This window comes from Podarcis raffonei, chromosome 2 (assembly GCF_027172205.1).
Source record: "Podarcis raffonei isolate rPodRaf1 chromosome 2, rPodRaf1.pri, whole genome shotgun sequence".
NCBI classification, from domain to species: domain Eukaryota; kingdom Metazoa; phylum Chordata; class Lepidosauria; order Squamata; family Lacertidae; genus Podarcis; species Podarcis raffonei.
Window position 1 is genome coordinate 124,122,073 of NC_070603.1, and position 26,055 is coordinate 124,148,127.

Here is a 26,055-nt window from a genome sequence, read left to right on the forward strand (position 1 = left end):
ATGGTCTTGATTTATCAGCTATTTTAAAATAAGGCTGCATTTTAAACTGTATTTTAACCCGTATTTTAAATTGTTGTTTTTTCCCCTATTATGTTTTTACTGTAATTTTACTGGTGTTAATCACCCTGAGCCCGGGGAGGGCGGGGTATAAATAATAATTGGTGGGGGGGGGGTGGAGGAAGAAATAACCAGTCCATAATTTTAATGGTAGGTTTATTGTAGCTGTGAGAGAAACAGAATAACAACAGGAAAACCCCCAGAAACCTAGAAGACAAATCAGAGATTGATGTGCATTACAATGAGTGAAATAAGTATTTGATCCCTTATCCACCAGCCAGATGTCAGGCTACCTGGTATCTTCACTGTTACGTAACGAGCTGAGATTAGAAGCACCTGCTGTAAGGGAGAGGTCTTACCTGTTATCCCAGCTCATTACAGTACCTGTACAAAAGACACCTGTCAACAGAAGCAATCAATCCAAAGGTGTTTTTATTATGCATTGGCTTGTGACATATATGGAAGGTGACCAATGAAGGTGGTTTTCCACGTCTCTTAGGTCATAGAAATGTTCTAAAGGACTGTGTGGAAAAATTAGGGCTGAGGGACAATTGTGGAAGGGGTTGAGGGGTGTGAAAGGGAGACAGAGACGGAGAGAAGTCTCTGAGTCATTTGCTGAGGGATGTGGCTGAAGGCCTTGGTTTCTCTCACACCAAATGTAACCGCTCTGTAGAAAAGACTCTACAGCCTGAAAATGGAGATGGTGCGTGTACTTTTGTAACCCAAGAAAATCTTTAATAATTTTTTTAAATTGAAATAAAGGCCTTGGTCTCCTTCCATCGGACTTTCCTTTAAGCGAAGCAGCCCCTTTATCTCAGGTCTCTGAGCAGTTTACGATGCCTACTTGAGAAACGTGCTTTAAATGGCTGTGTCTCTCAATGTCCAGGAGGAGACACAGGCTGCTTCCACAAAAGTGTGTGTGTGGAACGCACAGCAGCTTTGTCCCCACTGACCCTCGCCACGGGGTCCATAACTGCACCTTCCATACCACTGGGAAACTGACCGTTCCCTGTGCTTGAAATACTATATTGTTAGTGGCTAGGCTATGATTAGTCCATCTTAAGACCTACAGTGTTTTGCTTTTGAAATCCCTTTTCTTCCTCCCTTCCCCACCTTTTATTCTATCCACCATTCCAGGAGCTTGTGGGGATGCTGTGTTCGATTTCAGGCAAGAAACAAGGGTTTTCATCTCATTACAGGAGACTGGTTGCCATTCAGGCTTCCTCTGATGACCTGTCTTCAATTAAACCCTGGGCCACCAGCTCCCAGCATTTGTCTTCCCTCTGTTCCATTAGCTAGTCCCAAGGGCTTTCGTATTTTCAGCTTTCTTGCCGTGGAGCAGACTCTTGTATTCCAACCTACGTTTGATCAAATTTTCTGTGGATTCCTCTGATGGATTCTTATCTCTTAATTGTCTTAGCTAGAGCTTTCTTAGCTGCTTTGAATCAACTGTCAAACCAGCCAAGGTGTGTTGATTGTGTGTAATTAGTAATTGTAGGAAGTTATCTGTGATGGGCAGCTGAGCTTGGCCAGAATCAGGGGGTGCAGGACCTCAGAATTCCATGAGAGAGCTGGAGCCTCTCTCTGATTGGCTATCAAGACAGGTGGGCGGAGCCAGCACTTTTGGAGGGAAAATAAAATGAGCCGTTTCTGAGAAAGTGGAGGGATAGTTTCGAGGGAGAGGAGTTAGTTCTGGTCTGTGTATGAAGTGCACTCTGAGGAAATTATCCCAAGCTAGAGAAAGGGGTCTCTGAGCTTAGAAAGACTAGTTTTGAGAGAGTATTTAGACAGGAGTTAACTGGAAGGCTGGAAGCAAGGAGAAGTAGAAGCTGTGAGGATACTGCCTACTTGGGTCTCATTTCAGTCAGGAAGGGAAAGATCTAGAAAGAGAAGAATCCCAAACCAGTTATGAAGGGTGTGGTGACCCCCTGGGTCTTCTATACTGTCAGAAGTACCTCAGGAGCGTGGAAACTGACAGAAAGTACCAGCTCTGTCACAAGAGACTAGGGCCCTGCGGCCTTGACATCTTTCCGCAGGGCCTGCAAGACAGAGCTGTTCCACCTGGCCTTTGGTTTGGACTCACTCTGACCCTTGTGTTTCCCTCCCCTTATGGTTTTGATCTGTGGGCTACTTTTAAAATGAGGCTGCATTTTAAATTGCATTTTAACCTGTATTTTAAATTGGTATGGTTTTTTTCCCTATTATGTTTTTACTGTAATTTTACTGGTGTTAGCCGCCCTGAACTCGGCTCTGCCCGGGGAGGGCGGGGTAAAAATAAAACTTATTATTATTAATAATAATAATAATAAAGCAACAAATAGTTTATACATTAATGGTGCTGCAATGACTCCTAATTCTTTGAAGGGCAAATTGTTCAGGTAAAACATACCTGGTGGCAGCAGGAATAAAGGGGATGTTTAGACCAGAAGGTCGGTGGTTCCAATCCCTGCAATAGGGTGAGTTCCCGTTGCTCGGTCCCAGCTCCAGCCAACCTAGCATTTCGAAAGAACGAATTGCAAGTAGATAAATAGGTACCGCTCCGGTGGGAAGGTAAACGGCGTTTCTGTGCGCTGCTGTGGTTTGCCAGAAGCGGCTTAGTCATGCTGGCCATGACCCGGAAGCTGTACGCCAGCTCCCTCGGCCAGTAAAGCGAGAAGAGCGCCGCAACCCCAGAGTCGTCCGTGACTGGACCTAATGTTCAGGGGTCCCTTTACCTTTACTTTTTAGTGGAATAAGGAAGAATGTCTCAGCTCTTAGGTGTGCGTCTTGCATGAGGTGGGACGGTTGGAACAGGGCAGTGTGGGCAAGTGGCAGGTGACATGAGAGGGTGTAAAATACATCAGTGGAAACTCATGCCTGATTCTCCCCAACTTAGCACCCAGAGGGGAGAACGTCCTACAAATCCATGAACTAAGACATACCTACTATTACAGGAAACAAGAAACTTCCTTCCAACCAATAGGGCACAGAGAGGGGTTGAAGTGTGAAGGGAAAGTTAACCCTTACCTCTCCATCTGTGGCCCAAACACAACTCCACTGGAAGAATGGTATACATTTGGAAAGAAAAGATGCTGCAGGTACCAGTGAATCCCCTGGTTGGTCCATTTTCACTTATAAGCATCATGTGGCTACCCCAGGGCTACTGCTTTTATGACAAGCAATCATCATCATCATCATCATCATCATCATTGATTGGGTTGCCCCAGACACTCTGGAGTCTTCTAAAAGTTATGTACTGTGGTTCTTTATCTGCATGGCATCTCAATACATCTCATGGGAGAGCGTTTCACAGGGCGGGCGCCACCACCAAGAAGGCCCTCTGCCTGCTTCTCTGTAACTTTCTTCTTGGAGTGAGGGAACCAGCAGAAGACCCTCGGAGCTGGATCTCAGTGTCTGGGCTGAACAATGGGGGTGGATTTGCTCCATCCGGTATACAGGGCCAAGGCCAATTAGGGTGTGCACCAACACTCTGAATTGCGCACAGATACGTACCGGGAGCCAATGCAGGTCTTTCAGGACCAGTGTTATATGGTCCTGGCGGCCACTCCCAGTCACCAGCCCAGCTGCCAAATTCTGAATTAGTTGTAGTTTCCAAGCCACCTTCTAAGGCCGCCCCACGTAGAGCGCATTGCAGTCATCCAAGCGGGAGATAAACAGAGTATGCACCACTCTGCCACTCTGCTCTGTGGGCGGGCAGGGTCTCAGCCTGCGTACCAAATGGAGCTGGTAAACAGCTGCCCTGGACACAGAATTGACCTGCGCCTCCATGGACACCTGCGAGTCCAAAATGACTCCCTGGCTGTGCACCTGGTCCTTCAGGGGTACAATTACCCCATTCAGGACCAGTGAGCCCTCCACACCCGCCTGCCCCCTGTCCCTCAAAAACTGTACTTCCTTCTTGTCAGGATTCAACCTCCATCCATTAGCTGCCATCCATCCTCCAACCTCCTCCAGACACTCACACAGGACCCTCACTGCTTCTGATTTGAAAGAGAGGTAGAGCTGGGTATCATCCGCATACTGATGAACACCCAGCCCAAACCCCCTGATGGTCTCTCTCAGCAGTTTTATATGCATGTTAAAAAGCATGGGAGAGAGGACAGAGCCCTGAGGCACCCCACAAGTGAGAGCCCAGCGGTCTGAACGCACATCCGCCAGGAACCACAGGAGATCTTGAACCAGTTAGAGCAAGGCAGTTTCAGTCTCAGGGTGGGGCCTGAAACCCGACTGGAAGGGGTCCAAGTGATGTGCTTCCTCCTATCCAACTTGGTTGCTTTTGCATGTACGGTGCATCCGTAGGCATTTTTTTAAAAAAGTAGCACAGGCTAGCGTTTCATTTTCCTTTATTTTTTTTAGAGGTAGAAGCACTGCCAACATGCAACCCTTGCAAAAAGAGAGATCTGTTTCCTTCTGGCTGGGTGGGGGGCGCGATCTTGTTATACGTCTTGTTGCCTTCAGGATTAAAGCCAGTTAATGCAATTTCCCAGAGGGAAAGAGAGAAAGGGAGGCTGGGTGCTTGCCCTCCCCATCACCCAGCACCTTCCCCTAGAAAGGGGCGTGGCTTACAAGAAAGACTGCCCCTCCCCCTCGCACCTCCTGCTGCCCTTGACCTCCCAGGAATCGGGCTGAGTGCAAAGCGCCTTGAGGCGCAGCAAACTTTTGTTTTTGGTGGGGGGTACGACGTCTGTGGCGATGGGGCGCAGGAGGCGCTGTGGGTTAAACCACAGAGCCTAGGACTTGCCGATCGGAAGGTCGGCGGTTCGAATCCCCTTGACAGGGTGAGCTCCAGTTGCTAGGTCCCTGCTCCTGCGAACCTAGCAGTTCGAAAGCACGTCAAAGTGCAAGTAGAGAAATAGGTATAGCCCCGGCGGGAAGGTAAGCGGCATTTCAGTGCGCTGCTCTGGTTCACCTGAAGCGGCTTAGTCATGCTGGCCACATGACCCGGAAGCTGTAAGCCGGCTCCCTCGGCCAGTAAAGCGAGATGAGCGCCGCAACCCCACAGTCGGCCACGACTGGACCTAATGGTCAGGGGTCCCTTTACCTTTACCTTTACAATGTCGGTAGGATGTGGGGGCGGAGCGAGAGAGAGCAGACCAGGAAACTGCTGGACAGGTGAGGAAAGAGAGATTCTCCACCCCCCCAAATGAAGGTAGGTGGGTGCACACCTGGTTCATTCTCGTTGCAGAGAAGAGCCAGGGAATCTCCCTGAAGGTGCATACACACAAAGACACGCACGTGTGAACGCGCACACACAGAACATAAGGCCCTATAGTTGGATCAGACCAAGGGTTTGGAATCCTGCAAGGAGAATTTCAACCCAAGAGCATCTCTCCCCTCGCTGCTCGGTAGTCCAGGCAGCAGCTGGAAAATGCTGTCTGCAGAGTTTGGAGTCTGTTTGGGTTCTCTTTCAGGGACCAAAGGGTCTTGATCCGGCCGTGCTCCTCCTCCTCCTCCTCCTCCAGAAACCCCCTCCCCCGTCAATGGGGTGGGCGTGGAGTTGGGCAACTTCGCAAGGGAGCCCAAAGGGGAGGAAGCCGAAGGCAGCGCCGTCACGTCCGGCTCCCATGCGAAAAGTGGGAGGGGCTTCTCCCAGGAAGGGGTCGCTCTGTGGGTCGGAAGTTTGCAGGAAGTGGGGGGGGGCAGAAGGAGAAGCGAGAGGTTTCAGAAAGGTAAAAAGGGGCGCCAGTCGACCACGGACCCCTCTTCTTCGCTTTGCATTGCAAGAAAGGAAATCGAAATAGCTACGAAGGGAGGCGGATGGTCAGAGGAGAAAGAGGTAAAGATGCCGGTGGAGGGAGGGGGGGAGGAAAAGGATAGAGAGACCCTTTCTTGCTCCCCCAAAAGCTCCTGCCTTGGGACGAGGGCGGGGAGGGGCGATGGGGTCGGAGAGAAAGGGGCACAGAGCCCCCCCATTAATCTCTTGTTCTGGGACCCATATGGAGAGGCTCGCATCCATGCAATGCAGCTGCAAAGCGTGGACCCCCCCACCCGCAGTGTTTCCCTTGCGCCGTCTCCTTTGAAGCCCCGCCCCACCAGACACGTTTTCCCACCAAGGGGGTGCCCCCAAAAGCCCCCACCCCCAAGCAGGGCGAGCCGTGCCAAGGAAGGCCAGAGGGTGTAAGGGAGTCTCTGGGGAAGAGGGGGGCAGAGGATGTTGGGGGGCTGAGGGTTGAATGGAAGCCTCCCTGGGGGTGAGACGCCATGTTGATAATTGGTAAGGGGGGTGGAGAAAGAAAGAGGCACGGGGCCTTTTTCTGGGATGCCTCCACCTGGGGTGCTGGCAGGGGGGTTTCTGCAGGGGCTGCCTTGGCTTCTCCATTGACCTAGAGAAGGATTCCTGCAAGCTGAACCCCCCCCCCCATTTTGTCCCAGGGAAGCTGCTGCATTGGATGCTGGGAGCTCCAGAGCTCCAGACCCCTTGATCTGCATTCTTCCAAGCCAGACCATTGGTCCACTGGGAGAGGAGAGCAGAGGGGCACTTGAAGGAGTCCGTGTCAGGAGAAAAAGGTGGGGTGTAGATAAATAGAAGAAGAATAACAATCATTCTAAGATTGCTTGAGGAGGCTTCTAGTCAAAGCAATTGGAGCCTCGGGTGAAGCCCCTGAATGAGACCAGCCTGAGAAGAAAGAGTGTCCGACAAGGACCTGGGAGGCAGGGGGTTAAATTCCCCTGGGGGATCTTGCCTCTTGGCCTCACCTACCTCCTTGGAGGAAAAAAGACGACAGAGCAGAGACAGACAAATGCATCAGGAAGATGTTCCAGATCATAGAGGAAGGAGAAAGCAAAATGCAGATAATTAGTATTTTCAGAGAAACCTCAGCAGAGAAGGTTTTTTGGGGCTCAGTGTGACTTGGGAGTTCAAGGTGGGCGTGGATACCAAGGGGTCTTTAGACGATTTTTCAGGGATTATGATTGACATCTGTACTCCAGCAACCATATGAATCCAAGGTTCCCACAGTAAAAGAAGGTCTGGATGATGTCCCCAAAGGTGCCTGGCTTATATTCCAGAAGATGGCCTGGGGGTGTTCCAGAAAGGAGTGTCTCTCAGGTTCTGAGTCGGAAAGGGAGCCAGGTACAGTGACCCCCATTTGAAGGCTGGCTTCTTCTTTATACTCACCTTTTGAATCTCTTCCCGTGGAAACATCCCTGCTTCCACCTCCTCTCTCTTTCCCTTCTCCCCCACAATCAAGCCTCTGGACCTTTAATATCCACCTTTCCCCGTGTTGCAGATCTTCCCTGTTGGAGCACAGGTGAGGCTCTCCCTTGGGGTGGGGGGCGAGGAGTCCATGGCCCCCCACCCCAAAGGAGGACAGTGAGAGAGGCTTGGGCAGAGAAATCCTACAAGGATAGTGCTGTGTCCTGACTATGGGATCAGGAGCCACATTCCCTATCCATTATTGCCCAGGGGACTGATGGGGAATTATACGCCATTATAATTGCTCTGTGGTCTTTAGATGAAGTGTGATTAATAAATTTAATAAGTAATAATTGCTCTGGTAACCTCAAGATTAGATTGCTGCAATGTCTTATATGTAGGGCTGCCTCTGAAGAGGGTTCAGTAACTTCAGCTGCTGCAGAATTCAGAGGCCCCCCACCTTAAAATAACTACGCAAAATCTACAGAGACTCCCAGGTTTGTGTTGTCTTTGCTTCTTCACAAGATGAACTTTTTTATTTTATTTTTAAATAAATGTTTATTAAAGTTTTACAAATCAAAAAATTCATCATTTCACATAGATCATTCCATTAAATAAAGCTCACAGAAAAAACAAAGAAACAAAGATATATAACAAAAAAAGAAAAAAAGAAAAAAGAAAAATCCACTTTTTTAAAAAAAATTACAAAATTCCATACCCCTCTGTCCTGACCTCCTCACATCTCCCTTTTTTGTGTTCCTCTTTATTCCAGTCAAATTCAGCAAGTTCAAACCCTTATTCAAACCATGCTTAAATTATATTCTTCTAATTATTATGTCCCAAATTTTCATTATTTTAGCCCATTCCTCATCTTATATACTATGACATAATTTTATTCTGTTCATAACCCCCTTCTCCTTTTTAACATTCTTCTTTTCATTCACATTTAACCAAATCCCACAAGCCCTGTTACCTTCACTTCCCACATCATGTTAACACTCAAACATTTTGCAGTATTTTTGTAAATAGTCCTTAAACTTTTTCCAGTCCTGTTCCATCAGTTCTTCTCCCTGGTCACGGATTCTGCCAGTCATTTCAGCCATCTCCATGTAGTCAATCACTTGCATCTGGCATTCTTCCACGGTGGGTAGTTCTTGTGTCTTCCAATACTTGGCAAGAAGTATTCTTGCTGCTGTTGTTGCATACATAAAAAATGTTCTATCTTTCTTTGGCACCCGTTGGCCAACTATGCCCAAAAGGAAGGCCTCTGGTTTCTTAGGAAAGGTAAATATAAACACCTTCTTCAGTTCATTATATATCGTTTCCCAGTAAGCCTTAACCCTTGGGCACGTCCACCAAAGGTGAAAGAATGTTCCCTCAGCTTCTTTACATTTCCAGCACTTGTTGTCAGGCAGGTGATAAATTTTTGCAAGCTTGACTGGGGTCATGTACCACCTGTAAATCATTTTCATAATATTCTCCTTTAAGGCAATGCATGCCGTAAACTTCATACCGGTGGTCCACAACTGCTCCCAGTCAGCAAACATAATGTTATGACCTATGTCCTGCGCCCATTTAATCATCGCTGATTTAACCGTTTCATCCTGTGTATTCCATTTTAACAGCAAGTTATACATCTTTGACAAAATCTTAGTTTTTGGTTCTAACAGTTCTGTTTCCAATTTTGATTTCTCCACCTGGAAGCCAATTTTTTTGTCCAAATTGTAGGCCTCTCTTATTTGATAATAATGAAGCCAATCTCGCACTTTGTCTTTTAATTTCTCAAAACTCTGCAGTTTCAGTCTGTCACCTTCTTGCTCCAGAATTTCCCAATATTTTGGCCATTTGGCCTCCATATTGAGCTTTTTCTGAGACTTAGCTTCCATAGGTGACAACCACCTCGGGGTTTTGCTTTCCAGCAAATCTTTATATCTTGTCCAGACATTAAACAGAGCTTTCCTGACAATATGGTTTTTAAATGCCTTATGTGCTTTAACCTTGTCATACCACAAATATGCATGCCCACAAGATGAACTTTTTTTAAAGGTTTTCACAGTCACGTATAGCATCAATAATACTTATGCTTTACAGAGGAATTTAAGATAGGGAAAGGGACACGACAAGGCTGCCCAATTTCCCCATTGCTCTTTATTTCGGTCCTGGAGGTTCTGCTAAATATGATCAGAAGGGACCGTCTGATCAAAGGTATAAAGGTCGGAGCCAAACAATATAAATTGAAAGCTTTTGCAGATGATTTAGTACTGACTTTACAGGAGCCAGAATCTAGTACTAAAAGAGTACTAGAAATGATTCAAGAATTTGGTCATGTGGCGGGGTTTAAGTTGAACAAGTCAAATAGTAAAGTTCTGGAGAAAAATTTAACACCAATTGAGAAAGAGAGGTTTCAGAATGAGACAGGTTTAACATTGGTTAAGCAAGTGAAATACCTGGGGATTAACATGACATGGGAATTTATTTAAAGACAACTATGAAAAATGTTGGTCAGAAGTGAAAAAGGACCTGGAAATATGGTCAAATTTGAAGCTTTCCTTGTTGGGGTGAATTGCTGCTATAAAGATGAATGTATTGCCAAGAATGTTATTTTTGTTTCAATCACTACAAATTTTGGACAAAATGGACTGTTTCAAGAAGTGGCAGAGAGACATTTCTAGATTCGTCTGGCAGGGCAAGAAGCCCAGAATAAAATTTAAAATACTAACTGATGCAAAGGAAAGAGGTGGATTTGCCCTGCCAGACCTTAAACTTTATTATGAATCAGCAGCCTTCTGCTGGTTGAAAGAATGGCTGCTTCTTGAGAACACAGACATTTTGGATCTAGAAGGTTTTAACAATGTTTTTGGGTGGCATGCATATTTGTGGTATGACAAGGTTAAAGCACATAAAGTATTTAAAAACCATATTGTCAGGAAAGCATTGTTCAATGTCTGGATAAGATATAAAGATTTACTTGAAAATCAAACCCCAAGGTGGTTGTCACCGATGGAAGCAAAGGCTCAGAAAAAGCTCAATATGGAAGCCAAGTGGCCGAAATATTGGGAAATTTTGGAGCAAGAAGGAGACAAATTGAAATTGCAGAGTTTTGAGAAATTAAAAGATAAAGTGCGAGACTGGCTTCACTATTATCAAATAAGAGAGGCTTATAATCTGGACAAAAAAATTGGCTTCCAGGTGGAAAAATCAAAGTTGGAAACAGAATTGTTAGATCCCAAAACTAAGATACTTTCAAGAATGTATAACTTGCTGTTAAAATGGAACACTCAGGACGAGACGGTTAAATCAGCTATGATTAAATGGGCACAGGATCTTGGACATAACATTATGTTTGCTGACTGGGAAACATAGGTATGAAATTTACGGCATGTAATGCCCTAAGAGAGAATATTATGAAAATGATTTACAGGTGGTACATGACACCAGTCAAGCTTGCAAAAATCTATCATTTGCCCAATAATAAATGTTGGAAATGCAAAGAAAATGAAGGTACATTCTTTCACCTTTGGTGGACGTGCCCAAGGATTAAGGTTTTCTGGGAGATGATTTATAATGAAATGAAAAAGGTATTTAAATATACTTTCGTGAAGAAACCAGAGGCCTTTCTCCTGGGCATAGTTGGCCAATTGGTGTCAAAGAAGGATAGAACTTTCTTTATGTATGCAACAACAGCAGCAAGAATACTGATTGCAAAGTATTGGAAGACACAAGATTTACCCACGCTGGAAGAGTGGCAGATGAAGGTGATGGACTATATGGAATTGGCAGAAATGACTGGCAGAATCCGAGACCAGGGAGAAGAGTTGGTGGAAGAAGACTGGAAGAAATTTAAAGACTATGTGCAGAAATACTGTAAAATTAATGAATGTTAAAATGATGTTGGATTGAAAATAAGTGGTATTGGTAATAAGATTAATAAGAATATGCAAATATGGATTGATAATGGATGAAAATATATAGTTATAATAGGTTAAGATATAAAGATAAATGAAAGAGGGTAAGGATTTGCTGAAATGTTTTTCTAAACAGGAATACAGAAAGGGGAGGTGTGAGGAGGTCAAGGAAATAAGTAAACGAGCCTAAAGATATTGAAAAATGGATTTATTTTTAAATTTTTTCTTTTTAGCTATTTGTTCTCTTTTGTACTTTGTATCTTTTTTCTACTTTTTTTCTATGTGTGCTTTTTAGCTTGTTAATTTTTGTTTTAACTTTTTCTATTCTGTAAAATTGCTAATTTTTGTTTTAACTTTTTCTATTCTATGTTTTTTGTAAAACCTTAATAAATATTTCTTTAAAAAAAACACAAGATGAACTTTTTTGAAGGTTTTTACAGTCACGTATAGCATCAATAAAACTTATGCTTTACTTATTTGACAAATGATAGACTCTGGTACGATGAGTCTGAGCTCATCTCCTTGCCTGAAACCAAAAAAATAAAAATAGAAAAACACTGAGCAGGAGAAATTGAGGAGTATATCCTTTCAGTATGCACTGAGACCCTACAGTATGTGTAGCTCATTTAAACAAAATCACTGATCCGATGAGCAGCAGCAGTGAACAATGTGATAGTGAATTGTCGTCGCTTGTCTCCACTGCCCTCACACACGTGTTGTGAAGAATCTTCTTTCATTATGAATGGTCTGTGTCACCATTAAGAAAAAGAAGTCAGAATAGGCCAATATCTATGTGTACTGTCCCTGGATCAAAGGACATTTCTTTAAGTTCTCAGAAGTTCTTAAACCTAGCACAAGGTTGTCCTTTGAACTAGCCAGGTGTTTAACTGAGAATCAATCACAATCTGTCCATCATTTGAAAAATAAGACTTTAGAGCCATCCTACCCCAAAATGGCAACTCTTGTTGTTGTTTAGTCGTTTAGTTGTGTCCGACTCTTTGTGACCCCCTGGACCAGAGCACGCCAGGCACTCCTGTCTTCCACTGCCTCCCGCAGTTTGGTCAAACTCATGCTGGTAGCTTCGAGTACACTGCCCAACCATCTCGTCCTCTGTCATCCCCTTCTCCTTGTGCCCTCCATCTTTCCCAACATCAGGGTCTTTTCCAGGGAGTCTTCTCTTCTCATGACTCCTAGACATTCAATTTTGGGTGGCTGTAACCTTGATTTAACAAGACATTTGGCACCTAGCCTCTATATATGAGTTTCTAACACTGATCCTGTTATAAGATATTTATTAGCTTTTTCACACATTATAAGCCCACATATCACAACAAAAAACAAAAACATAAACCATAAACACACACAAAACACAAAAAACACCACATGTATAATTTCAATCCCTTATTTTCATAAAACTTATTTTCCCGACCTCCTCGTACCTCCCCTTACTGCATTCCAATCCCTAATTAATTTTGATCAACAAATCCCTCCCTAATTTCTAATAAATAATTTTAACCTTTCTTTTCATATTGCATAATGGTTACAGCGTACAACCTCATATTTTCAAAATCCACAACGTCTTAGCATTCAACAATTTTACAATGTTTCTTAAGATAGTCTTTAAATTTCTTCCAATCTTCTTCCGCCGTCTCTTTTCCCTGGTCTCGGATTCTGCCGGTCATCTCTGCCAGTCCCATATAGTCTATAACTTTCATCTGCCATTCTTCCACGGTGGGTAGTTCTTCTGTCTTCCAATACTTTGCAATGAGTATTCTTGCTGCTGTTGTAGCATACATAAAAAATGTCCTGTCCTTCTTTGACACCAACTGGCCGACCATACCCAGGAGAAAGGCCTCTGGTTTCTTCAGAAAGGTATATTTAAATACCTTTTTTATTTCATTATAAATCTTCTCCCAGAAAGCCTTAATCTTTGGGCACGTCCACCAGAGGTGAAAGAATGTACCTTCATTCTCTTTACATTTCCAACACTTATTGTCAGGCAAGTGGTAAATCTTAGCAAGTTTGACTGGGGTCATGTACCACCTATAAATCATTTTCATAATATTTTCTTTTAAGGCGTTACACGCCGTGAACTTTATACCGGTGGTCCACAACCGTTCCCAGTCTTCAAACATAATGTTATGACCAATGTCTTGTGCCCACTTGATCATGGCTGACTTAACTGTTTCATCCTGTGTATTCCATTTCAGCAGCAAGTTATACATTTTTGACAAATTCTTAGTTTTGGACTCTAACAATTCTGTCTCCAGTTTTGATTTTTCCACCTGGAAGCCATTTTTCCTGTCTGACTTGAAGACCTCCATTATTTGATAAGAATGAAGCCAGTCACGCACTTTATCTTTTAGTTTCTCATAACTCTGCAATTTCCATTTGTCAATTCTACGCATTCTCAGTCAGGAGGACAAACATGGCACAGGTGTGGCAGGTCACTGCAGCAGCTCCCTCGCCATCCATGCCTCTTGCTCCTACACACAGCATGAGACAGGACTCCTGGCCTCCCCCTCACACTCAAACTTAGAAGGGTGGTTTCTAAATCTAATAAATAAAAATTGGTGTGAGTGTTTCAATCTGGGATTCCAGCAGCCAGGCTCCAAAAGCCTTTTGCTGCTCTGCACTGCAAGGCTGACAGATGGAGGTCCATCTCCAAGGACATTAGCCTACCTGAGCACACCTTCAGTTTATTCCAAGCGCCAAGCCTTCTCACTAGTTCCATGCTACAGTCCCTAGAAAAACCTGAACCCTGGGTCTCCCAATATGGTTGCTATGCACCTCCTGGGGCCCAAGGGACTGTGTGGGTGATTAATAAATATCCAGAGGTCCAAAGGTCTAAGATGTGCCTCAGGGGTGGAATAATATTAGACGGAGAATGAAAAATGCCATTAGCAACTCTGATTCTGAAAAGTGGAGGGCACGTTCGTGGAAGGAGAACAGCTCCCTTTCCTGTCAGGCAGGTCCTTATTTAAAAAGGCAATCTCACAACTGTATTCTTAGATCAAACTATTAATGATGATTTAGTATTATGGAAGGTTGATGATGCATTCCTATTATTTGGCATTGTTTCACCTCATTGGCTTAAAATTTGGGACATAAAGAAGACAGGGAGGAATGTACAATATGTTGAAATAAGAGAAGGTGCTAATTGCATTTGATGTGTGTTACAGTCTTTGTTCTTTTCCTTGAAATACTAACAGGGGTTTTCCTCCCCTCTCATTTCCAAGCAGGTTATGGAGGAGACAGTGTGTCATCTGTAATTTCATTTGGAAATACGAAGAGACCATTTAAATGTGGTGAATGTGGAATGTGCTTCAGTCCATGTGCACAGTTAATAAACTCACATCAATAAACTCACAGAGTGGGGAAACCGTTTAAAGGTATGGAGTGTGGAAAGAACTTCAGACAAACTTCATCTCTTACTTCACATCATCTAACTCACATGAGTGAGAAACCCTACAAATGTATGCAGTGTGGATGGAAATTCAGTATGAGTAGACAACTTCTTGTACATGAAAGGATTCACGCAACAGAAAAACCATTTAAATGAGTGTGGGAAGAGCTTCTGTCATCGCATAACGCTAAGCAAACATCAACGGACTCACACAGGGGTCAAATATTTAAAGGTATGGAGTGTGGAAAGAGCTTCAACACTAGTGGAGTGCTTAGAAACCATCAATGGACTCACACAGGGGAGAAACCATTTAAATGTATGGACTGTGGAAAGAGCTTCAACACTAGTAAAGTGCTTAGAAAACATCAATGGACTCACACAGGGAAGAAACCATATGAATGTATGGAATGTGGAAAGAGCTTTCCTTCAGGTGATCATCTGAATTTACATCATAGAACTCACACAGGGGAGAAACCATTTAAATGTATGGACTGCGGAAAGAGCTTCACGCATAATGGAAACCTTAGAAGTCATCTACGGAGTCACACAGGGGAGAAACCATTTAAATGTATGGAGTGTGGAAAAAGCTTCAGTCAGAGTTCATCACTTAATAGACATCATCAAACTCACATGGATAAAAAAACCTACAAATGTATGCAGTGTGGGTTGATATTCAGTATGAGTATACAACTTACGGTACATCGAAGTAGTCACACAGCAGAAAAACAATTTACATGTGTAGAGTGTGGAAAGAGCTTCACCTATAAGGCAAACCTTAGCAACCATCAACGGACTCACACAGGGGAGAAACCATTTAAATGTATGGGCTGCGGAAAGAGCTTCACACATAATGGAAACCTTAGAAAACATCTACAGACTCACACAGTGGAGAAACTATTTAAATGTATGGAGTGTGGAAAGAGCTTTCGTTCAGATGAACATCTGACTTTACATCATCAAACTCACACAGGGGAGAAACCATTTAAATGTATGGACTGCGGAAAGAGCTTCACACATAATGGAAACCTTAGAAATCATCTACGGACTCACACAGGGGAGAACCCATTTAAATGTATGGACTGCGGAAAGAGCTTCACAAATAATGGAAACCTTAGAAAACATCTACGGACTCACACAGGGGAGAAACCATATGAATGTATGGAATGTGGAAAGAGCTTTCGTTCAGGTAGTCATCTGACTTTACATCGTAGAACTCACACAGGGGAGAAACCATTTAAATGTATGGACTGCGGAAAGAGCTTCGCACATAGTGGAAACCTTAGAAAACATCTACGGACTCACACAGGGGAGAAACCATATGAATGTATGGAATGTGGAAAGAGCTTTCGTTCAGGTGATCATCTGACTTTACATCGTAGAACTCACACAGGGGAGAAACCATTTAAATGTATGGACTGCGGAAAGAGCTTCACACATAATGGACACCTTAGAAAACATCTACAGACTCACACAGGGGAGAAACCATATGAATGTATGGAATGTGGAAAGAGATTTCGTTCAGGTGATCATCTGACTTTACATCGTAGAACTCACACAGGGGAGAAACCATTTAAATGTATGGACTGCGGAAAGAGCTTCACACATAATGGAAACCTTAGAAAACATCTACGGAGTCACACAGGGGAGAAACCATTTAAATGTATGGAGTGTGGAAAAAGCTTCAGACAGAGTTCATCACTTAATAGACATCATCAAACTCACACGGGTGAGAGACCTTGTAAATTTACATCATCGAACTCACACAGGGGAGAAACCATTTAAATGTATGGAGTGTGGAAAGAGCTTTGGTCAAAAGGGAACTCTAAGCCTACATCTACGAACTCACACAGGAGAAAAATGATCTAAATGTATGGAGTGTGGAAATAGCTTCAGTCACAGTCAAACTCTAAGAGTACATCAACAGACTCGCACGGGAGAAAAACCATTTAAATGTATGTAGTGTGGAAAGAGCTTCTGTCATAGTGGAATGCTAAGAAATCATCAAAGGACTCACACAGGGGAGAAACCATATACAGCAAATGTATGAAGTGTGGAAAGAACTTCAGTCTAAAGGAAACTAAGAGTACATTAACAAACTCACACAGGTGAGAAACCATTTAAATGTATGGAGTGTGGAAAGAACTTCAGTCAGAGTGGACACCTTACAAAACATCAATGGACTCACAAAGGAAGAAACATTTAAATTCCAGGAGTGCAGAAACGGCTTCTGTTTAATGGAGTACTTACAAAATGTTTACAGACTTATATGGAAGGAACCATTTAGATGTATGGAGTGTAGAAAGATTTTTCCTCAACAAGAAGAAGAGGAGGAGGAGGAGGAGTTTGGATTTGATATCCCGCTTTATCACTACCCTAAGGAGTCTCAAAGCGGCTAACATTCTCCTTTCCCTTCCTCCCCCACAACAAACACTGTGTGGGGTGAGTGAGGCTGAGAGACTTCAGAGAAGCGTGACTAGCCCAAGGTCACCCAGCAGCTGTATGTGGAGGAGCGGAGACGCGAACCCGGTTCAGCAGATTACGAACCACCGCTCTTAACCACTACACCACACTGGCTCTCTCAAGGGTTCATTTCTTCCTTCTAATGAACAGGCTCCTATAGGTGGAAATCAAATTTAAATGCATCCCATATATGTGATGATCTGGTGTTTCAATGTAAAGTTGTACTTTCATGTAGTAATCAAGGTAACGTATCACAATAGTTAGTAAAGGATAAGTAGCTTTGTACAGTGTACCTCAGGTTACGAACAGCCTCGTCGATGATCATTTTGGATTATGACCATTTCAAACCCGGAAATGAGTTGGTTAAACTAGAATTATAGGAATGGCAGCATGACATGCATTATTTTAATTGCGGCCCAGGACCCACATACCTACGGGACCGCCTCTCCCGGTACACTTGGTGGAGGACCTTAAGGTCCACAAATGACAACATTTTGGAGGTTCCAAGTGACAAGGTGATTAGATTGGTCTCAATCTAAAAGCCAGGGCCTTTTCAGTACTGGCCCCAACTTGGTGGAATGCTCTGTCACAAGAGACTAGGGCCCTGCGGGACTTGACATCTTTCCGCAGGGCCTGCAAGACAAAGCTGTTCCACCTGGCCTTTGGTTTGGACTCAGTCTGACCGTTGTGTTTGCCTCCTCTTACGGTTTTGATCTGTGGGCTACTTTTAGAATGAGGCTGCATTTTAAATTGCATTTTAACCTGTATTTTAAATTGGTAATGTTTTTTTTCCTATTATGTTTTTACTGTAATTTTACTAGCGTTAGCCACTCTGATCTCGGCTCTGCCCGGGGATGGCGGGGTATAAATAAAACTTATTATTACCGTATTTTTCACTCTATAGGACGCACTTTTCCCCCTCCAAAAATGAAGGGGAAATGTGTGTGCGTCCTATGGAGCAAATGCAGGCTTCAGGCAGCTATCCACAAGCCTTCTGAGCCCAGCGGGAGTTCCCGCCGGGCTCTGAAGGCTTGCGGATAGCTGCCTGTTCTGGGGGCTGGGGTCGGGGGAAGCTCGGGCTTTCCCCGTCCCAGCCCCGCGGCTAAAAACAAAGCCGTGCGCAGCTTCTCCCGGCTGGACAGGTTGCGCGTAGCTAAAGAGGAAGCCAAGACAGCTGTCTTGGCTTCTTTGCTTTTTGGGGCTGTCGGGGGGGAAATAAATTTTGTTTGACCCTTATGTTTCCCTTCCCTTATGGTCTTGATTTATCAGCTATTTTAAAATAAGGCTGCATTTTAAACTGTATTTTAACCCGTATTTTAAATTGTTGTTTTTTCCCCTATTATGTTTTTACTGTAATTTTACTGGTGTTAATCACCCTGAGCCCGGGGAGGGCGGGGTATAAATAATAATTGGTGGGGGGGGGAGGAAGAAATAACCAGTCCATAATTTTAATGGTAGGTTTATTGTAGCTGTGAGAGAAACAGAATAACAACAGGAAAACCCCCAGAAACCTAGAAGACAAATCAGAGATTGATGTGCATTACAATGAGTGAAATAAGTATTTGATCCCTTATCCACCAGCCAGATGTCAGGCTACCTGGTATCTTCACTGTTACGTAACGAGCTGAGATTAGAAGCACCTGCTGTAAGGGAGAGGTCTTACCTGTTATCCCAGCTCATTACAGTACCTGTACAAAAGACACCTGTCGACAGAAGCAATCAATCCAAAGGTGTTTTTATTATGCATTGGCTTGTGACATATATGGAAGGTGACCAATGAAAGTGGTTTTCCACGTCTCTTAGGTCATAGAAATGTTCTAAAGGACTGTGTGGAAAAATTAGGGCTGAGGGACAATTGTGGAAGGGGTTGAGGGGTGTGAAAGGGAGACAGAGACGGAGAGAAGTCTCTGAGTCATTTGCTGAGGGATGTGGCTGAAGGCCTTGGTTTCTCTCACACCAAATGTAACCGCTCTGTAGAAAAGACTCTACAGCCTGAAAATGGAGACGGTGCATGTACTTTTGTAACCCAAGAAAATCTTTAATAATTTTTTAAAATTGAAATAAAGGCCTTGGTCTCCTTCCATCGGACTTTCCTTTAAGCGAAGCAGCCCCTTTATCTCAGGTCTCTGAGCAGTTTAGGATGCCTACTTGAGGAACGTGCTTTAAATGGCTGTGTCTCTCAATGTCCAGGAGGAGACACAGGCTGCTTCCACAAAAGTGTGTGTGTGGAACGCACAGCAGCTTTGTCCCCACTGACCCTCGCCACGGGGTCCATAACTGCACCTTCCATACCACTGGGAAACTGACCGTTCCCTGTGCTTGAAATACTATATTGTTAGTGGCTAGGCTATGATTAGTCCATCTTAAGACCTACAGTGTTTTGCTTTTGAAATCCCTTTTCTTCCTCCCTTCCCCACCTTTTATTCTATCCACCATTCCAGGAGCTTGTGGGGATGCTGTGTTCGATTTCAGGCAAGAAACAAGGGTTTTCATCTCATTACAGGAGACTGGTTGCCATTCAGGCTTCCTCTGATGACCTGTCTTCAATTAAACCCTGGGCCACCAGCTCCCAGCATTTGTCTTCCCTCTGTTCCATTAGCTAGTCCCAAGGGCTTTCGTATTTTCAGCTTTCTTGTCGTGGAGCAGACTCTTGTATTCCAACCTACGTTTGATCAAATTTTCTGTGGATTCCTCTGATGGATTCTTATGTCTTAATTGTCTTAGCTAGAGCTTTCTTAGCTGCTTTGAATCAAGTGTCAAACCAGCCAAGGTGTGTTGATTGTGTGTAATTAGTAATTGTAGGAAGTTATCTGTGATGGGCAGCTGAGCTTGGCCAGAATCAGGGGGTGCAGGACCTCAGAATTCCATGAGAGAGCTGGAGCCTCTCTCTGATTGGCTATCAAGACAGGTGGGCGGAGCCAGCACTTTTGGAGGGAAAATAAAATGAGCCGTTTCTGAGAAAGTGGAGGGATAGTTTCGAGGGAGAGGAGTTAGTTCTGGTCTGTGTATGAAGTGCACTCTGAGGAAATTATCCCAAGCTAGAGAAAGGGGTCTCTGAGCTTAGAAAGACTAGTTTTGAGAGAGTATTCAGACAGGAGTTAACTGGAAGGCTGGAAGCAAGGAGAAGTAGAAGCTGTGAGGATACTGCCTACTTGGGTCTCATTTCAGTCAGGAAGGGAAAGATCTAGAAAGAGAAGAATCCCAAACCAGTTATGAAGGGTGTGGTGACCCCCTGGGTCTTCTATACTGTCAGAAGTACCTCAGGAGCGTGGAAACTGACAGAAAGTACCAGCTCTGTCACAAGAGACTAGGGCCCTGCGGCCTTGACATCTTTCCGCAGGGCCTGCAAGACAGAGCTGTTCCACCTGGCCTTTGGTTTGGACTCACTCTGACCCTTGTGTTTCCCTCCCCTTATGGTTTTGATCTGTGGGCTACTTTTAAAATGAGGCTGCATTTTAAATTGCATTTTAACCTGTATTTTAAATTGGTATGGTTTTTTTCCCTATTATGTTTTTACTGTAATTTTACTGGTGTTAGCCGCCCCGAACTCGGCTCTGCCCGGGGAGGGCGGGGTATAAATAAAACTTATTAATAATAATAATAATAATAGAGCAACAAATAGTTTATACATTAATGGTGCTGCAATGACTCCTAATTCTTTGAAGGGCAAATTGTTCAGGTAAAACATACCTGGTGGCAGCAGGAATAAAGGGGATGTTTAGACCAGAAGGTCGGTGGTTCCAATCCCTGCAATAGGGTGAGTTCCCGTTGCTCGGTCCCAGCTCCAGCCAACCTAGCATTTCGAAAGAACGAATTGCAAGTAGATAAATAGGTACCGCTCCGGTGGGAAGGTAAACGGCGTTTCTGTGCGCTGCTGTGGTTTGCCAGAAGCGGCTTAGTCATGCTGGCCACGACCCGGAAGCTGTACGCCAGCTCCCTCGGCCAGTAAAGCGAGAAGAGCGCCGCAACCCCAGAGTCGTCCGCGACTGGACCTAACGGTCAGGGGTCCCTTTACCTTTACTTTTTAGTGGAATAAGGAAGAAAGTCTCAGCTCTTAGGTGTGCGTCTTGCATGAGGTGGGACGGTTGGAACAGGGCAGTGTGGGCAAGTGGCAGGTGACATGAGAGGGTGTAAAATACATCAGTGGAAACTCATGCCTGATTCTCCCCAACTTAGCACCCAGAGGGGAGAACGTCCTACAAATCCATGAACTAAGACATACCTACTATTACAGGAAACAAGAAACTTCCTTCCAACCAATAGGGCACAGAGAGGGGTTGAAGTGTGAAGGGAAAGTTAACCCTTACCTCTCCATCTGTGGCCCAAACACAACTCCACTGGAAGAATGGTATACATTTGGAAAGAAAAGATGCTGCAGGTACCAGTGAATCCCCTGGTTGGTCCATTTTCACTTATAAGCATCATGTGGCTACCCCAGGGCTACTGCTTTTATGACAAGCAATCATCATCATCATCATCGATTGGGTTGCCCCAGACACTCTGGAGTCTTCTAAAAGTTATGTACTGTGGTTCTTTATCTGCATGGCATCTCAATACATCTCATGGGAGAGCGTTTCACAGGGCGGGCGCCACCACCAAGAAGGCCCTCTGCCTGCTTCCCTGTAACTTTCTTCTTGGAGTGAGGGAACCAGCAGAAGACCCTCGGAGCTGGATCTCAGTGTCTGGGCTGAACAATGGGGGTGGATTTGCTCCATCCGGTATACAGGGCCAAGGCCAATTAGGGTGTGCACCAACACTCTGAATTGCGCACAGATACGTACCGGGAGCCAATGCAGGTCTTTCAGGACCAGTGTTATATGGTCCTGGCGGCCACTCCCAGTCACCAGCCCAGCTGCCAAATTCTGAATTAGTTGTAGTTTCCAAGCCACCTTCTAAGGCCGCCCCACGTAGAGCGCATTGCAGTTATCCAAGCGGGAGATAAACAGAGTATGCACCACTCTGGCAAGACACTCTGTGGGCGGGCAGGGTCTCAGCCTGCGTACCAAATGGAGCTGGTAAACAGCTGCCCTGGACACAGAATTGACCTGCGCCTCCATGGACACCTGCGAGTCCAAAATGACTCCCAGGCTGCGCACCTGGTCCTTCAGGGGTACAATTACCCCATTCAGGACCAGTAAGCCCTCCACACCCGCCTGCCCCCTGTCCCTCAAAAACAGTCCTTCTGTCTTGTCAGGATTCAACCTCCATCCATTAGCTGCCATCCATCGTCCAACCTCCTCCAGACACTCACACAGGACCTTCACTGCTTCTGATTTGAAAGAGAAGTTGAGTGCGTATCCTCCACATACTGCTGAACATCCATCCCAAACCCCCTGATGGTCTTTCAGCAGTTTTATATGCATGTTAAAAAGCATGGGGGAGAGGACAGAGCCCTGAGGCACCCCACAAGTGAGAGCCCAGCGGTCTGAACACACATCCGCCAAGGAGATCTTGGACCAGCTTGGTTCACCTGAAGCGGCTTAGTCATGCTGGCCACATGACCCAGAAGGTGTAAGCCGGCTCCCTCGGCCAGTAAAGCGAGATGAGCGCCGCAACCCCAGAGTCGGCCACGACTGGACCTAATGGTCAGGGGTCCCTTTACCTTTACCTTTACAATGTCGGTGGGATGTGGGGCGGAGGGAGAGAGAGCAGACCAGGAAACTGCTGGACAGGTGAGGAAAGAGAGATTCTCCACCCCCCCCAAATGAAGGTAGGTGGTTGCACACCTGGTTCATCCTTGTTGCAGAGAAGAGCCAGGGAATCTCCCTGAAGGTGCATACACACAAAGACACGCACGTGTGAACGCGCACACACAGAACATAAGGCCCTATAGTTGGATCAGACCAAGGGTTTGGAATCCTGCAAGGAGAATTTCAACCCAAGAGCATCTCTCCCCTCGCTGCTCGGTAGTCCAGGCAGCAGCTGGAAAATGCTGTCTGCAGAGTTTGGAGTCTGTTTGGGTTCTCTTTCAGGGACCAAAGGGTCTTGATCCGGCCGTGCTCCTCCTCCTCCTCCTCCAGAAACCCCCTCCCCCGTCAATGGGGTGGGCGTGGAGTTGGGCAACTTCGCAAGGGAGCCCAAAGGGGAGGAAGCCGAAGGCAGCGCCGTCACGTCCGGCTCCCATGCGAAAAGTGGGAGGGGCTTCTCCCAGGAAGGGGTCGCTCTGTGGGTCGGAAGTTTGCAGGAAGTGGGGGGGGGCAGAAGGAGAAGCGAGAGGTTTCAGAAAGGTAAAAAGGGGCGCCAGTCGACCACGGACCCCTCTTCTTCGCTTTGCATTGCAAGAAAGGAAATCGAAATAGCTACGAAGGGAGGCGGAGGGTCAGAGGAGAAAGAGGTAAAGATGCCGGTGGAGGGAAGGGGGGGGGAGGAAAAGGATAGAGAGACCCTTTCTTGCTCCCCCAAAAGCTCCTGCCTTGGGACGAGGGCGGGGAGGGGCGATGGGGTCGGAGAGAAAGGGGCACAGAGCCCCCCCATTAATCTCTTGTTCTGGGACCCATATGGAGAGGCTCGCATCCATGCAATGCAGCTGCAAAGCGTGGACCCCCCCACCCGCAGTGTTTCCCTTGCGCCGTCTCCTTTGAAGCCCCGCCCCCCACCTGACACTTTTCCCCACCAAGGGGGTGCCCCCAAAAGCCCCCACCCCCAAGCAGGGCGAGCCGTGCCAAGGAAGGCCAGAGGGTGTAGGGGAGTCTCTGGGGAAGAGGGGGGCAGAGGATGTTGGGGGGCTGAGGGTTGAATGGAAGCCTCCCTGGGGGTGAGACGCCATGTTGATAATTGGTAAGGGGGGTGGAGAAAGAAAGAGGCACGGGGCCTTTTTCTGGGATGCCTCCACCTGGGGTGCTGGCAGGGGGGTTTCTGCAGGGGCTGCCTTGGCTTCTCCATTGACCTAGAGAAGGATTCCTGCAAGCTGAACCCCCCCCCCCATTTTGTCCCAGGGAAGCTGCTGCATTGGATGCTGGGAGCTCCAGAGCTCCAGACCCCTTGATCTGCATTCTTCCAAGCCAGACCATTGGTCCACTGGGAGAGGAGAGCAGAGGGGCACTTGAAGGAGTCCGTGTCAGGATAAAAAGGTGGGGTGTAGATAAATAGAAGAAGAATAACAATCATTCTAAGATTGCTTGAGGAGGCTTCTAGTCAAAGCAATTGGAGCCTCGGGTGAAGCCCCTGAATGAGACCAGCCTGAGAAGAAAGAGTGTCCGACAAGGACCTGGGAGGCAGGGGGTTAAATTCCCCTGGGGGATCTTGCCTCTTGGCCTCACCTACCTCCTTGGAGGAAAAGGGGGGGTTGATAAATGACGAGTGAAACAAAAGACGACAGAGCAGAGACAGACAAATGCATCAGGAAGATGTTCCAGATCATAGAGGAAGGAGAAAGCAAAATGCAGATAATTAGTATTTTCAGAGAAACCTCAGCAGAGAAGGTTTTTTGGGGCTCAGTGTGACTTGGGAGTTCAAGGTGGGCGTGGATACCAAGGGGTCTTTAGACGATTTTTCAGGGATTATGATTGACATCTGTACTCCAGCAACCATATGAATCCAAGGTTCCCACAGTAAAAGAAGGTCTGGATGATGTCCCCAAAGGTGCCTGGCTTATATTCCAGAAGATGGCCTGGGGGTGTTCCAGAAAGGAGTGTCTCTCAGGTTCTGAGTCGGAAAGGGAGCCAGGTACAGTGACCCCCATTTGAAGGCTGGCTTCTTCTTTATACTCACCTTTTGAATCTCTTCCCGTGGAAACATCCCTGCTTCCACCTCCTCTCTCTTTCCCTTCTCCCCCACAATCAAGCCTCTGGACCTTTAATATCCACCTTTCCCCGTGTTGCAGATCTTCCCTGTTGGAGCACAGGTGAGGCTCTCCCTTGGGGTGGGGGGCGAGGAGTCCATGGCCCCCCACCCCAAAGGAGGACAGTGAGAGAGGCTTGGGCAGAGAAATCCTACAAGGATAGTGCTGTGTCCTGACTATGGGATCAGGAGCCACATTCCCTATCCATTATTGCCCAGGGGACTGATGGGGAATTATACGCCATTATAATTGCTCTGTGGTCTTTAGATGAAGTGTGATTAATAAATTTAATAAGTAATAATTGCTCTGGTAACCTCAAGATTAGATTGCTGCAATGTCTTATATGTAGGGCTGCCTCTGAAGAGGGTTCAGTAACTTCAGCTGCTGCAGAATTCAGAGGCCCCCCACCTTAAAATAACTACGCAAAATCTACAGAGACTCCCAGGTTAGTGTTGTCTTTGCTTCTTCACAAGATGAACTTTTTAAAAGGTTTTCACAGTCACGTATAGCATCAATAACACTTATACTTTACAGAGGAATTTAAGATAGGGAAAGGGACACGACAAGGCTGCCCAATTTCCCCATTGCTCTTTATTTCGGTCCTGGAGGTTCTGCTAAATATGATCAGAAGGGACCGTCTGATCAAAGGTATAAAGGTCGGAGCCAAACAATATAAATTGAAAGCTTTTGCAGATGATTTAGTACTGACTTTACAGGAGCCAGAATCTAGTACTAAAAGAGTACTAGAAATGATTCAAGAATTTGGTCATGTGGCGGGGTTTAAGTTGAACAAGTCAAAAACTAAAGTTCTGGAGAAAAATTTAACACCAATTGAGAAAGAGAGGTTTCAGAATGAGACAGGTTTAACATTGGTTAAGCAAGTGAAATACCTGGGGATTAACATGACAGCTAAAAATGGGAATTTATTTAAAGACAACTATGAAAAATGTTGGTCAGAAGTGAAAAAGGACCTGGAAATATGGTCAAATTTGAAGCTTTCCTTGTTGGGGTGAATTGCTGCTATAAAGATGAATGTATTGCCAAGAATGTTATTTTTGTTTCAATCACTACAAATTTTGGACAAAATGGACTGTTTCAAGAAGTGGCAGAGAGACATTTCTAGATTCATCTGGCAGGGCAAGAAGCCCAGAATAAAATTTAAAATACTAACTGATGCAAAGGAAAGAGGTGGATTTGCCCTGCCAGACCTTAAACTTTATTATGAATCAGCAGCATTCTGCTGGTTGAAAGAATGGCTGCTTCTTGAGAACACAGACATTTTGGATCTAGAAGGTTTTAACAATGTTTTTGG

At 45.4% G+C, this 26,055-nt stretch overlaps 2 protein-coding genes across 2 annotated transcripts in view; one reads left to right on the top strand and one right to left on the bottom strand.

Moving 5' to 3' along the window:
• The window catches only part of LOC128409384 (zinc finger protein 470-like), a 420,794-nt gene that overhangs the window by 72,753 nt on the left and 321,986 nt on the right, over positions 1 to 26,055 (bottom strand). The window lies entirely within an intron of this gene.
• LOC128408869 (zinc finger protein 850-like) overlaps positions 5,709 to 26,055 on the top strand; it is a 51,341-nt gene continuing 30,994 nt past the window's right edge. Inside the window, exons 1-3 of the mRNA XM_053378888.1 lie at positions 5,709 to 5,833; positions 7,006 to 7,129; positions 14,340 to 15,407. Of these exons, the coding sequence (XP_053234863.1) occupies positions 14,738 to 15,407 (670 nt within the window). The 5' untranslated portion in view covers positions 5,709 to 5,833; positions 7,006 to 7,129; positions 14,340 to 14,737. The remainder of the gene's footprint in view (positions 5,834 to 7,005; positions 7,130 to 14,339; positions 15,408 to 26,055) is intronic.